This window comes from Phycodurus eques, chromosome 18, assembly GCF_024500275.1.
Source record: "Phycodurus eques isolate BA_2022a chromosome 18, UOR_Pequ_1.1, whole genome shotgun sequence".
Taxonomy (NCBI): Eukaryota; Metazoa; Chordata; class Actinopteri; order Syngnathiformes; family Syngnathidae; genus Phycodurus; species Phycodurus eques.
Genome location: NC_084542.1, coordinates 7,804,203 through 7,817,360, shown reverse-complemented (window position 1 = coordinate 7,817,360; position 13,158 = coordinate 7,804,203). Strand labels below are relative to the sequence as shown.

At 41.2% G+C, this 13,158-nt stretch overlaps 1 protein-coding gene across 6 annotated transcripts in view; it reads right to left on the bottom strand.

The window, feature by feature from the left end:
- The window catches only part of col12a1b (collagen, type XII, alpha 1b), a 116,098-nt gene that overhangs the window by 91,576 nt on the left and 11,364 nt on the right, over positions 1 to 13,158 (bottom strand). For 4 of the 6 annotated variants that reach the window (XM_061705168.1, XM_061705165.1, XM_061705166.1 and 1 more), the window contains exons 8-12: positions 10,641 to 10,814; positions 9,299 to 9,589; positions 7,866 to 8,468; positions 3,737 to 4,015; positions 3,387 to 3,662 (exon numbers count right to left, since the gene is read on the bottom strand). In XM_061705168.1, coding sequence (XP_061561152.1) covers positions 3,387 to 3,662; positions 3,737 to 4,015; positions 7,866 to 8,468; positions 9,299 to 9,589; positions 10,641 to 10,814 — 1,623 coding nt within the window. Of the gene's footprint in view, positions 1 to 707; positions 841 to 3,386; positions 3,663 to 3,736; positions 4,016 to 7,865; positions 8,469 to 9,298; positions 9,590 to 10,640; positions 10,815 to 13,158 lie in introns of those variants that run through there. The other 2 variants (XM_061705164.1, XM_061705169.1) reach the window with 2 other exon arrangements.

The window sequence follows — 13,158 nt, the reverse complement described above, 5'->3', positions numbered from 1 at the left end:
TAGACTTGTGAGAGCAGACTTGAGTTATGAGTGCTGTACAGTGACAGTGAACTCAACTCACTTCACAACAAGCAGCAGATTGCCAGGTGTTTAATTTTTAAGTATACTCTTAAACTCAATATAAATCAAAGATAATTGCACCTTTTGTATTTAAAACAACCATATCTTAGCCTTTCAGTCCGCTAGTTTAATGCTAATGCTAAATAGCGTCTATGTTGCGGTGCTATAACCCTTTAGGCAATGGATGGAACACAAACTGCAGCAATCCATGTAGATAGCCATAAGATATCTTGTAGATATAACAATATTCCCAGTCATATATACTTTAATCCTATGCATAGAACAACTAATATTTGTGTCATACTGATGAGCTGTGAGGAGGTTGTGGTCTCATTGAACAGTATATCTGTCTGTCTGTCTTATATTGTCCCCAGGTGGCCAAGGCGAGCACACCAGAAGGAGGAGCACAATGGTCGTTCAATTGATGCAGTGTGACAAAAACTGTTTGTTTTTTTGACTTCAATTTAATTATGTCACTACTGAATCTTTGTATAAAGTAACTTCGGCAGATTCCGACTGGACATAAAAAAGATGTACCGGAGTTGAATCATTACTTCTACCAGCGTCTTATTACACAAGTATCTATCTATATGTCTGCCAGTCCATGAAGGCAATGTAGCGGAACAAACGCAAGCTACTGCGCCTACCTGATACGTCTGCGCGCCAAGAAGGTTTCATTCCGAGCAAGACCTCACAGTTACAGGAAGATGGAAAGTCACACTAAATTAACTGCCGAGCCATCACAGCAGCCACTAAGTGAGGAACATCTGAGCTCATTCCACAAATTGACACTCACCAGCAAAACAGTTATGCTCCTGCTTCCAGCATCGTTGTGAGCCACGTCATCCTCTTGCACAAGTGGCGAAAGTACACACACTCATCTACACTTAGCTCATTTACTGACGTGGACATTGGAATTTGTCAAATGGAATCCAAGCGTTTACTGCCACTGACAAATGTATTCGTCAAGTACGCTTTTAAATGCCTCGGCACGGAAGAGGGTCTTGCCCAGCTTGTCTGAGAAATTCAGCTTTGTAAACCACTGTAATGACAAACAGATGCCAGTATAAGAGAGAGAAATGCCAACGCGTTGGAAGTCGGACAAGTTTAGTCACCTCACACTCGAACTTAATATGTATATGTACTGTGTAGTATAAACAGAGTATGGTAGCTAGTCGAAAGTGTGTGTCGCCATTGTGAGAACTCGAGTCATGCGCTGAGTCAGCGTCACTCACGGTGCCTTTCTTAGTTGCATATCTGTGAATATATTATTGTTATTTTATAGTTTTAGATGTCACAAAAGCAGAATAAAATTGCGTCAGTGACTCTTCTGCTTGATTAAAAAAAAAAAAAAAAAGCTAATTTTCTCCACTTTAAAACTTAACCAGAACTTGCGACAAAACTACAACTACAAATAGAAACAGAACTAGAGCATGAACAAACAACTACAATGAAAAGTAAAATTAGAGTACAACTCGAAGTAGACATCAAAGCAAAACCAGAATAGAAGTAGAAACAGAAACTGATCAGGAAATAGAAGAAGAAACAAAAGTTGAGCCAAAACCAAAATCACAACCAGAATTAGGCTATAGCTATGACTAAGAATTAGAACTCAAGTGGTGCCATGAGATGACTCGACTAACGAGATTTGCAAGATATGAGCCGTTGTTCAACCGTTCTTTTGCTTTGACTTGTGAGCGCAGGCTTGAGATACGAGCAAAGCAGCTTCAGTCCCTTTATTGATACACCCAGTGGAAGTTTACTGTCAAATTCAACCTCAAACCAAGAGAATTATATTTAGTATGTATTTGAAACAACCGCATAGCTTGGCCTTTCATTCTGCTAGCTTATCGCTAAATATGCTAAACTAAACACTTTAAGGAATGGATTGAACACAAACGGTGCAGCAACACATGTAGGCCAACAATGTAACAATACTCACAGTCAAATATTCTTTATCGTCTGCTCAGAATGACTAATAGAGCCGTACTCATGAGCTGAGAGGAGTTGAGACTTCTAAAGTATATCCGTCTCTCTTTCTTATAATGCCACCAGGTGGCCAAGGGAGGTACACCAGAAAGAGCAGCACAATGGTTATTCAATTGATGCAGTGCGACAAAAACTGTTTAATTCTGTACATTCTATTTAACTATGTTAGTAGCCTATTACTGTATATGGTTTTATGAAGGATGATATTATGGCATGTTTTTTTTCCTCATTAAAATACACATAACAATAATTTTTGTTGTTTTTTTGGGGGGGTGAGGGAGGCTGGAACTGATTAACAGCATTTCCGTTACTTTCAATGGGAAAAGATTATTTGAGTTTTGAGTTCAGAGCGTGATCACGAAATGAAGTAAATTGATATCTCAAGGTATCACTGTACAGCCAGAACCAGGACTCTGGCTACACGACTATGACCAAAACAAGAAACAGTAGTAGACCTAGAAAATCGGATCCATGCTGTGAGCGGAACATTCCAGGACACTTTGTCCTGTTTTCGCTGCACGTTCACATTTGGAACACACATCAGACAACTGAGGAAAAACACCACACAGACAAAAAAATAATAATGTGTCTCTTTGTTTGTGTTGTTCAACAAACAACATTCCAACTTCTCAGCAGCAAAAATGCTAAATTGCAATGTGAAAGATGAACAAGTGACTTTATGTATGACCTAAATGCTTAGGGAGCAGCTGTTTGTGTGTGTCTGCATGAGTGTGTGTGTGCATATGTGTGTGTGGGTATGTGTGTGTGTGCGTGTGTGTGTGTGTGTGTGTGTGATATCATGCCGTGCACGCCATCGTTGTGTTTGTTTACATGCGCCACATACAACAAACAACAGGAACATTAGCAACCAACTAACAACAGCACAGACGTTCAGGCTGGTCCGCCATCTGCTGAAGCAGTCATTCCCAACCACGTTACTGTTCACTTAATTGCTCCAAAAAATGTCGACGAGATTATGTTGCTTTTTTTCATCTTTCTATACCAGCGAGATATAGCGACAGGTAAAACTATGAAATGGTCTTCCAATCGATGTGTAGCCAACTGTTGCCCTTCATACAACAGAATTACTATCATCATCGATATGAATTTCAGTATATAGTGGTACCTTGACTTATGAGTTTAATTTGTCCCGTGACCAAGCTTGTAAGTCAATTCAGTCATATACTAAATCAATTTTCCCCATTGAAATGAACTGAATGTATTCATTCCAAAGACTAGTTTTTAATGAATAAAAATATTATTAGTATTTAAAAAAGAGAATATAGGCGGCACAGTGGACGACTGGTAGCATCAAGAGGATTCGGATGTTATCGCACCTTCTTTGGTGGTTCCTTGCGTCTGCAGCGGCGGTCCAGAACCTGACCGGTACTCTGCGTTGACGGTGACCAGGTAGGTGGTCCTTGGCTGGAGCCCCCGCAGTACGATGGTGGGCTCGTCACCATCCGTGCTGGCCTCCGAACCAGCGCCTCCCTCCCCGATGGGTCGGAAGGTCAAGCGGTAGCGGAGCACGGCTCCTTGCGCCGGTTGCCAGGAGACACGGAAGCTGTCTGTGGTCTCTTGGGACACTCTCACATTGCGGACTGGACTTTGTTCTGAGAGAGACAAGAATTATTTTGATCAAACATGAGGCTCCAGAAGCAGCTCCAAACTCACAACATCAACGAACCCTCTAAGGTGGTCTCGTAGCCGACAAGGGGCAAACTGCCGCCTCGGTCATACTGCGCCGAAACGTTGACTTGGTAGCGGGTCAGCGGGGTGAGGTAAGGCAGGACCGCGGTCAGCGTGTCCCGGGGGATGGACATGGACACCAAATGGCTGTCGGGAATGTCCGTGGGCCTAAACTGAACCAGGAAGGCCTCCACATCATTGGCGTCGATCTCCCATGAGGTCCGGAAGCTTCTTGAAGTCACCTCAGAGAAGGACAGGTCTCTGGGCTGGACCAGACCTAAAAACAACACCAAGTAACTTATAAAGTGCATACTGTACTCTATATGCTCGTCACAGTGAACCCTTGCGGATTTGCAACTGATATACTGTATAGGCAGTATCTATGCATCACTGACTCAAAAAATGTGGTAAAATGGCTAATAGGAAAGTAGTAATTGGTATTTTTACAGTTTGCGATTGAACGAAACAGCGACATGGTGGCGTCTTCCCCCTTGTGTTGCATTTTTCTCCAAATCAAACGATCTGGTTTTGCATTTATTTTTAAGGCTAATGTTGTAAAATGATACTACAATGTTTGGGGTCATATATCATTTGGGGTATATTTAGGGTTTAAACTACTAACATGGCATGGTATCGCTTACTCTTTGTCATTTCGTGACTTAACCGGCCATAATTTTGCAAATAAGCAGCATACAGAATAAATTAGCATTAGTGTACTTAATTATTTTTGAGCATTTGAGTAGCGTTGAGAAGTTGCTCGCAAGCTGATTGGAAGCAATGAAATGTGGCAGCAAAAGGCAGTCAAATGTGTCTGCTCGCTATCGAACATCCAAAGGCATTTTTGTGAGCTAATTTACATTCCTGCAGACCACGCTAACACAGCACTGCAATGTAGACAAACACGCCCAAAAAGAACAGAAGAAGAAAAAAACAAAAACAAAAAGAAGAACAGCTGAAGATGCTACATCCATGTCATAAAGACAGATGTCGTAGATCTACACGCGATAGATGTCGGTAGACACATTGTCCCAAATGTTCGTAAGACATGTGGTGAGTGATGTGATGGATTTACATTCGGGCCATGTCGACAGCGGCATCATTCAAACCGCTACTAGTGTTAAGTCACTGTCGACAGAATATCATTATATAAAAATTACTAAATGTGCTGCTCCAGGGAATGTGACTCACAGTCGCTCTGGCAAAGCACAAAAGAAAACTTGTGCACTTTTTCAGACGTTGCTTGTCGGAACTCGACGAGCAAATGGAATGTTCATCACATATGATGGTTTACTGTCTCGACGTGTGCCCCGCCCGCCCGCTGCACACCTGACAGACGGGGTTACACCCCAAGAAAATGGCTGCGAGCGCTGCTTGACCTCATTTGTCACCTTTCCAAATGCTCACAGAACAACATATGGGCAAAACATTGAGGCCACCATGTGCATGCATGCATGCGGTTTGGTGCAGCGATACAGTCTGGGTTAGTTTTCAGTGAGTTAAAATGCTTCCTGGCTGAAATGCTGCCACTCATAAAAAAAATAAAAAATAAAAAAAACATGAACAAAATCAATCACTGATTCTCAGTACAGTTAAATGAATTGAACAAGTTGACTGAGTATCCATATGGATGGGATGTATGTAGTCACACGGCAAACTACAATATTCCCCCACTATAATGCAGTTTATTGTTTGCACCGCATTTGTATCGTGGATTTCAAGTAATTGTTTTTTACGGATTTTTTCAGTACACAGGCAAGTCACACGCTGCGTCATCAGTATGTGAGTGAGGAGACAGTGTTACAGCGCTTTGAGTACCTTGGAAAAAGCCCATTTACCAGTTGTTAATTGTTGTATTCTCTGGTTGAATGTGTTGTTGCTCTGTGGGTGTTAAAGTTACAGTAGTTGGAAGGTTTAGAATTACTGCAACATCGATGCTAATTTGATTTGTTTCACCTTATATGTTAGCATTTACCAAGAAGACTAGTTAGTCAAACTGATATAGTTATTGTTGTATGCTTTGTTTATATAGTTGCTGCTGTAACAATGTTTTTGTTTGTCATCACTGTGCGCTGGGAACCTTGTATGTCCAAATATGGTCAATTTCAATTTTTTTCACAAATCAATACTACTGGTCTGGCTCCACATCATCTGTTATTGTTACGCGTTATTAACCAATTTAAAGTGTTTACAATAGCTTGAGAACTAAACTGTTAACTCTCTTGAACTGCCTAAGTGTTGTAAAACGCTGCCTCTTTCCTCACTTTGTTGGAGCCGTGCAGTATTATGTCACCTCAAGGTTGAAAGTCTGGATGTTTATTCGACAATAATGAAGAAAAATAATTGTTTTGATAAAAATGGATCGCTGTAATGCTTCGGTCCAAAAGGAATTGGTCAGCCATGAAGGTAAGTTGTTTACAGATTCATTTTTGCCTATTAGACTACTTAGTAAGCTCATTGTTTTATATATTGCATCGCTAATGGCTTTAAGACCTTGGACAAAGAGTTTGGGAAGATGACGTACCACAGTCATTTGCTTTTGTGAAATAACAAAGGCATGCGTTCCGGTCGGGATTGGTCAACCATTTTAATCAAGAATTAATACATTTGTGTGTGTGTGTGTGCACACGCGCGTGTGTGTGTGTGTGTGTTAAACTAGCGGTTCCCCAGGAACTACCCTGAGAATGCCCAATCTCCTCCGATCTCGGAAGCTTAGCAGGGTTGGTCCTGGCTAGTATGGGGGACCACCTAGGAATACCAGGTGCTGGGGTTGGGCAGTGGGCCAATCATCTGCTCCCGTAAAAACACTACGGATTACAGAAACTGCAATTGCGACCTAATGTGCCTCATGGCGGCGGCACGGTGACCGACTGGTTAGAGCGTCTGCCTCACAGTTCTGAGGACCGGGGTTCAATGCCCGGCCCCGCCTGTGTGGACTTTGCATGTTCTCCCCATGCCTGCGTGGATTTTCTCCGGGCACTCCGGTTTCCTCCTACATCCCAAAAACATGCGTGGTAGGTTGATTGAAGACTCTAAATTGCCCGTAGGTGTTAATGTGAGTGTGAATGTTTTTTTGTTTATGTGTGCCCTGTGATTGGCTGGCAGCCAGTTCAGAGTGTACCCCGCCTCCTGCCCGAAGATAGCTGGCATAGGCTCCAGCACTCCCGCGACCCTAGTGAGGATAAGCGGCTTAGAAAATGGTTGGCTGGATGTGCCTCATGGCACTGAGAGCTCTGGGGGGGGGGGAAAAAAGAAAAAAAACTAGCGGTTGAAGATGATTTTTGGGAGTTGTTGTGTTGATGTTGGTGCACAACGGTATATGATTATGATAGCAATTAGGTGTCACGATTGATTAGTTGACAACTAATTAATCATCAAATTAATCGATAACTATTTTGATGATCGATTAATCGCTGAGAGCCATTGTTTCAATTAAAATTGTCCAAATCGTCTTAATTACAGCTTCTCGACAGTAAATATTCTCTGATTTCTGTAGTCCTTCACGAAAGCAGACAGATTATAATATTGTTTAATCAAAATAAGACATTTGTACTTTGGAAAGCAATTATCAACATTTCTGCCTATTTTCTGACATTTTACGGCCTAAACCAGTAACTGGATGATGATCAATTCTATTATCTATCTATTACAATTCTATCTATTACAAAAATAACCATTTTTTGCAGCCGTAGTATAAATAATCTGTAATTATTGTTTATTTGGTTTTGTTTAAGCATTAAATAAGACGAAATAAACAACAATAATCGGTTAATAAACAATAATCGGGAAAAAAAATATTTTGAAAACCTTTAATGCAAAATAATTTTTTATCTGATTATTCGATGGAATAATTGATTGAATGGTCGGTAGAATAATCGATTCTAAAAATATACAATGATGACAGCCCTAATAGCATTATAAGGTATAATAGCAACTTTTTTGGTAACTCAAGCAAGTTGTCACATTGGAGATGTGAGGATTCCGTCCGACAGCAAATACGTGGTCTTTCTATATTGCGGATTTTCACCAATCGCGGTTGGGTCTCGAACGTCTAAAAACGGCTTCACTGTACATGTACAAGAAGATGTTTGTCAATGAGAAGGAGGCAGACAGAAGGTAACGTCACTCACGTTTCTTTTGGATGTTGCGAAGCTCCTGTTCGATCCTCAAACAGATGGACTGCGTGAGCTCCTTGGAAATCCTCTGGAAGGCATCAAAGTCCTCCACAGTGTAAACGTGCGTATCGGCCGGCGAGTTGGCGATGGCCTCCAGCTCGGAGCGCACGGCATCCTTCACGCCCACAGCAAAGATCTCCACGTCGGCGTCCCTCAACTTGGTGGCGGGCTGCTGGAAGGCGTCCGACGACTTGCCGTCCGTGATGAGAATGGTGACGCGTGGGACGTTGGGCCGGGCGCCCTTGGCCAGCTGGAAGATCTTGTCCCGCACGTACGTCATGGCCTTGCCTGTGTTGGTGGAGCCACCACGGTAAGGGAACGAGCGGACCGCCTTCAGCACGCCCCTCAGGTCCGAGTGAGTGTTGAGCAGGAACTCTGTGTACGGGTCCCGGCTGTACTGGACAAGACTGATCTGGACCTTGTTGGGTCCAATGTCGAAGGTGTTCACCAGCACCTCCAAAAAGGCTCGAACTTTGGCGAAGTTGGCCAGACCGATGCTGTAGGAACCGTCCACCAGGAGAACCACGTCAGCTTGGACGTCCACACCCAGAGAACATTCTGGAAGGGGAGACCAGCGCCATGTCATCATTTGAAGAAATGGGATGAGCTCACATTTCTTCATTTATTATTTTTATTTTCTTAAAGTGGTATCTCGACTTATGAGTTTAGTTTAGACTGCAACCAAGCTTGTAACTAAATGTATTTATTTATTATTTATTATTTTGTTTTCCCTCTTCAAATTAATTTAACTTCTATTATTCCGTTCCAACCCACCCCAAAAAGCAACACAAATTTTATTATTACGTTTAAAAAAAAATTTTAATATAGCACGGTCTTCTATAAAAACATAATAAAAAAACAATGTGAAATAATTACAAAAGTCCTCATGTGCCTTTAAGGGGTGTGGCCAAGTGATCTGGAGTTAGCTTGTCTGCGTGTGAGCGTCTGGCTGTGAGTTGTGGCCTACAGCTGCTCCTTGCGAGTGCTGTCATTTTGTATTTGTGTTTGACTGTTTTTCCTGTTTAATAAACTGCGCCTATGGCTCCCCTTGCCCACATGCGAGGGAATTAAACTACCTAAATTGCTCCATTAATTATTTTACACACTCGAGCAGCAGTGTATCTGAAGCTCATTTGTACCACAAATGTTGACCTGCACTAACCAAGTGACTGCTTGTAAGTGGAAAAACTCCAAAATTGTAAGTCAAGGTACCACTGGATGGACAATTATTACATTTAGATTTATATTTGTGTGCTTCACATATTTTGTTCATTAATTACACCTGTACGTGGAACCTTTACTTATTTTGTAAAATCTTGTGTTCATAATAGTGATGAATCTTGTATGACCGGTGGTGACGAGACGGACCGTCTCCCACTTGTACTCACCCACTGACACTTTGACAGGCCGAGTCCTCTGCAGCACCACGGCGGGCTCGCTGGCCGTAAGGCCTTTCAGCGCAAACAGGTTGATCTGGTACTCGGTGTCCGGCGTTAGGTCCCGGACCACCACAGAGGTCTGCGTGTGGCCCACGTACAGCTCGTGACGCTTCCCACCGACCATCAGAGGGATCATCTGCACCTTGTACCCGGAAACGTCATCGTTGGAAGCGCTCCAGCTCAGCTTCATAGTCTTGGAGGCCACCTCCACCACCTGGAGGTTGGAGGCGGGCTCCACTGCTGCGAGGAAGCACAGCGTCTACGTCACAAACGTTGGGAAGCAACAACTTCACACAATTTTGGGTCGAGAGGCAGATTTACAATTTAGGACTCCTTACAATCATAATGCCAATAAAGCATAGCTGTCATGTACACCCCTAAATACCATGGGAATGACTTCTTAACTGAACTATTCATGACCTGCTTAATAGAAACAAACTTAACTAAATTCAGTTGACTTTATCCACCGGCTCAGGAAGACGGGAAAAGTATGGGCAAAGTACGGCCTGGGGGCCACATGCAGGGGGCCCGCTGTGTTCTTTAATTAGGCTCAACAAGTATATATATTATCAAGAGTCTTGTATTATTGGTGGCGCTAATTTAGCTGCTTTTCGTAAAATGTATTTCTTTTAAAAATTTTCAAATGGACAATTTTACATATTTTTTTGCACTCATTTTATTAGCTCATTGGCTAATTATAATTACATTAATTATTAATAACAATGTTAAAAAGTGAGCATGTGGTATTTACATACAAAAAGTAAATATTAATTTATTCATTTAATTTACGTTTTCATTTAATAATTTTACATATGCTGCATAATTTAAAAATGGTGTATTTATTTTAAAGTGGTCATTTAAATAATTGTAATTAGATTAATAAATAATACTTTTAAAAATTCAAATAAATCATTATTATATCATTCAAATAAAAAATTTTACATTCACATTACATGCATCCAGCTTTCACCAACAACATGACTGTGAACAGAGAAAAGCTAGTTTAGAAAAATACAGTCAGTATTGACAACTTGGCCATTTGGTCAAGACAACTATAAATATGCACGCGCCAGCAGGGATGTCAAATTTCTGTTCTGATACACCACAATCATATCGGAGCTTTTCATTAGCCCAAAACTCAAGTCGGGAGGAGTAATTGGTTTAGTTATGTTTGTTTTATGGGCACACTGGTACATAATGTAGATGAGGCCATGTTTTTTTTTTTACGATATGTAATAAAAGAGATAAAAGAATGAATATAATAACAATCAAAGATAAAACCAAAACCGACCTTCTTCCCCGCTGACGAAAGAGCTGAGCTGCTCCTCGACGCCCGCGCACACCTGACTGATGACGTCTTTGTGAACATTCCGGACGTCATCCAATGCGGCCACATTGAAGACGTGACTCCAGTAGGGCGTTGAGGCCAGCGGCCTCATCTTCCCCTCGTCGGCCTGCTGGATGCCTGCAATGACGTCACGACACACGCCATCAGTGTGCGTATGAGTGTATTCCATTACAAATACGAAAAGTATCGCAACACCTCCGCGAAATGAAAAATCACAGGAGCAAATTTGATTTCAAGCATCAAGTTGCTCAGACCACCTTGAAAGAAACGTGCACTTCTGCTGTCGGGGTCAAATCTTGGAAATTACAACAGAACAATTTTTAGAGTTGGATGGAGATTTTTCATCCATCCATCCATTGTCTGAGCTGCTTCTCCTCACTAGGGTCATGGGCGTGCTGGAGCCTATCCCAGCTATCATCGGGCAGGAGGCGCGGTGCACCGTGAACTGGAACATTCGCACTCACATTTACTCCTATGGGCAATTTAGAGTCTTCAATCAACCTACCATGCATGTTTTTGGGATGTGGGAGAAAACCCACACAGGCACGGGGAGAACATGCAAACTCCACACAGGCGGGGCCGAGGATTGAACCCCGGTCCTCAGAACTGTGAGGCAGACGCTCTAACCAACTGTGAGGCAGACGCTCTAACGGTGGCGTGCCGCAAGATTTTTCATTTAAAAATAAAATTATTAGTATTATAAAGTGAGACAAATGACAAAGTATGCTTCGGAAATTGGAGTTGTTTCAGTCTTGTAAATGCACTCTTAGTTTTGTTTTGTTTGTTTTTTTATTGGTGTAGTGGAGATGAGGGCACAGCTAAACTACAAGTGATTTTAGATTATTTTTAGATTAAAAGATTAGATTATTTAAATTTAAATTAGGATAAGGATGAGATTCTTTTTACGGCTGCTTTCCAGTCATGTGTTTATTCAAAAGTTATTAGGAATTTGTGTAGCTTCAAATAAAGAATTAGAACAGAATGAAGTTTTGTATTTATTTATTTATTTATTTTTAGTTTATCTTATTTTATTTTGGGGGTTTTCTTCATCTTTGTTTTTCTGTTCGTTTTTTAGCTTCAGAGAGGGCAGGGATATGTCAGCACACTACTAAGACTTGTATGCTGCAAGATTTTTAAAAAATGCATGTTTCATCTGTATTGTTTTTTTTATCAGGCTTGCCACAAAAACGTGACACTTAAAAAAAGAGGGGGGAAAGAACTGTCAAATCATGTTGTATTGTATGGTCTACTTTTGTGAAAGGAATAAAAGAAATCAATAAATAAAAGATTAAGAATCAATTTGATGGATCTTTTTGTTTTGAAGTGCTGTGTCCTCATAACGTTTGTATCTCGCAAAAGTGGGTCTACCACTTCCATTTTTGGAGCTTTTTGATTCTATCTTTTCCAGGGGACAACCCTGAAGAAATGACACTTTGCGACAATGGAACGGAGTCAGCGTACATCTTATAAAACAGTGTCGATTTTCTGTCCCCTCAAAATAACTCTCAGCAAGATTTTTTTTGTTTGTTTCCAGCTCCTCGGAGTGCTTTTGAACATAAGGAACTTCCAGTGACCAGCGGGAGAGCAATTAACAACAAATTTAACACACCTGCACCTCATTTACACCTGAGCCCATGCAACACTGACAAGTTACATGACACTGCGGAGGAAAATACAACCACGGAAAAAAAGATTAGACCACCCGTGTTTCTTCAGTGTTTGCTCATTTTGAATGCCTGGTACAACTACATTTGTTGGGACACATATAATGATGACAACAAAAACAGCTCATAAGAATTTAATTTAGGAGTTGATATCTAGCCATTTTCCATGGTTTTCTTGATAATAACCAAAATCACTGGGAATACAATTAAGCTTAAGTATGTCAAATAGGACATAAAATATTATAGAATTGGCTATATTTTGCCATGTTCCTTGTATTCTTCAGATAATATAGTTTAAGTGGTACCAGGCATTTAAAGGAACAAGAAATTGAAGAGGAAAAGTAGTCTAATCATATTTTGTTTTCTGTGACTGCAGCTAGTTAGTCCAAATTTGGACGTTTTCACTTAGGCTGTACTCAATTTTGTTGCCAGTGGTTTACACTTATTTTGAGGGCACACTAAATGTACACTGACTACTTTACATTGTAACAAAGTGTTATTTCTTCAGTGTTGTCCCATGAAAAGACAGAATCAAATGCTTACCAAAAACTGTGAGGAGTGTACTCACTTTTGTAAGATACTGTTTATGTTTTTGGACCTGGAAAAGGTGCAAACATTAACAATAATTAACCCAGTGAGAAAGTCAAATGGGCTGTAAATGCGTTGCTGAGTGTTTTCATGTGTGTGTGTGTGTGTGTGTGTGTGGGGGGGGGTGTTGTCAGGTCAGAGGAGCCCACTTCAGGTTGGTGTTTTATCTCTTCCAGCTGAAGATGAGCTGAGTGTTTATCTCCAGTCGG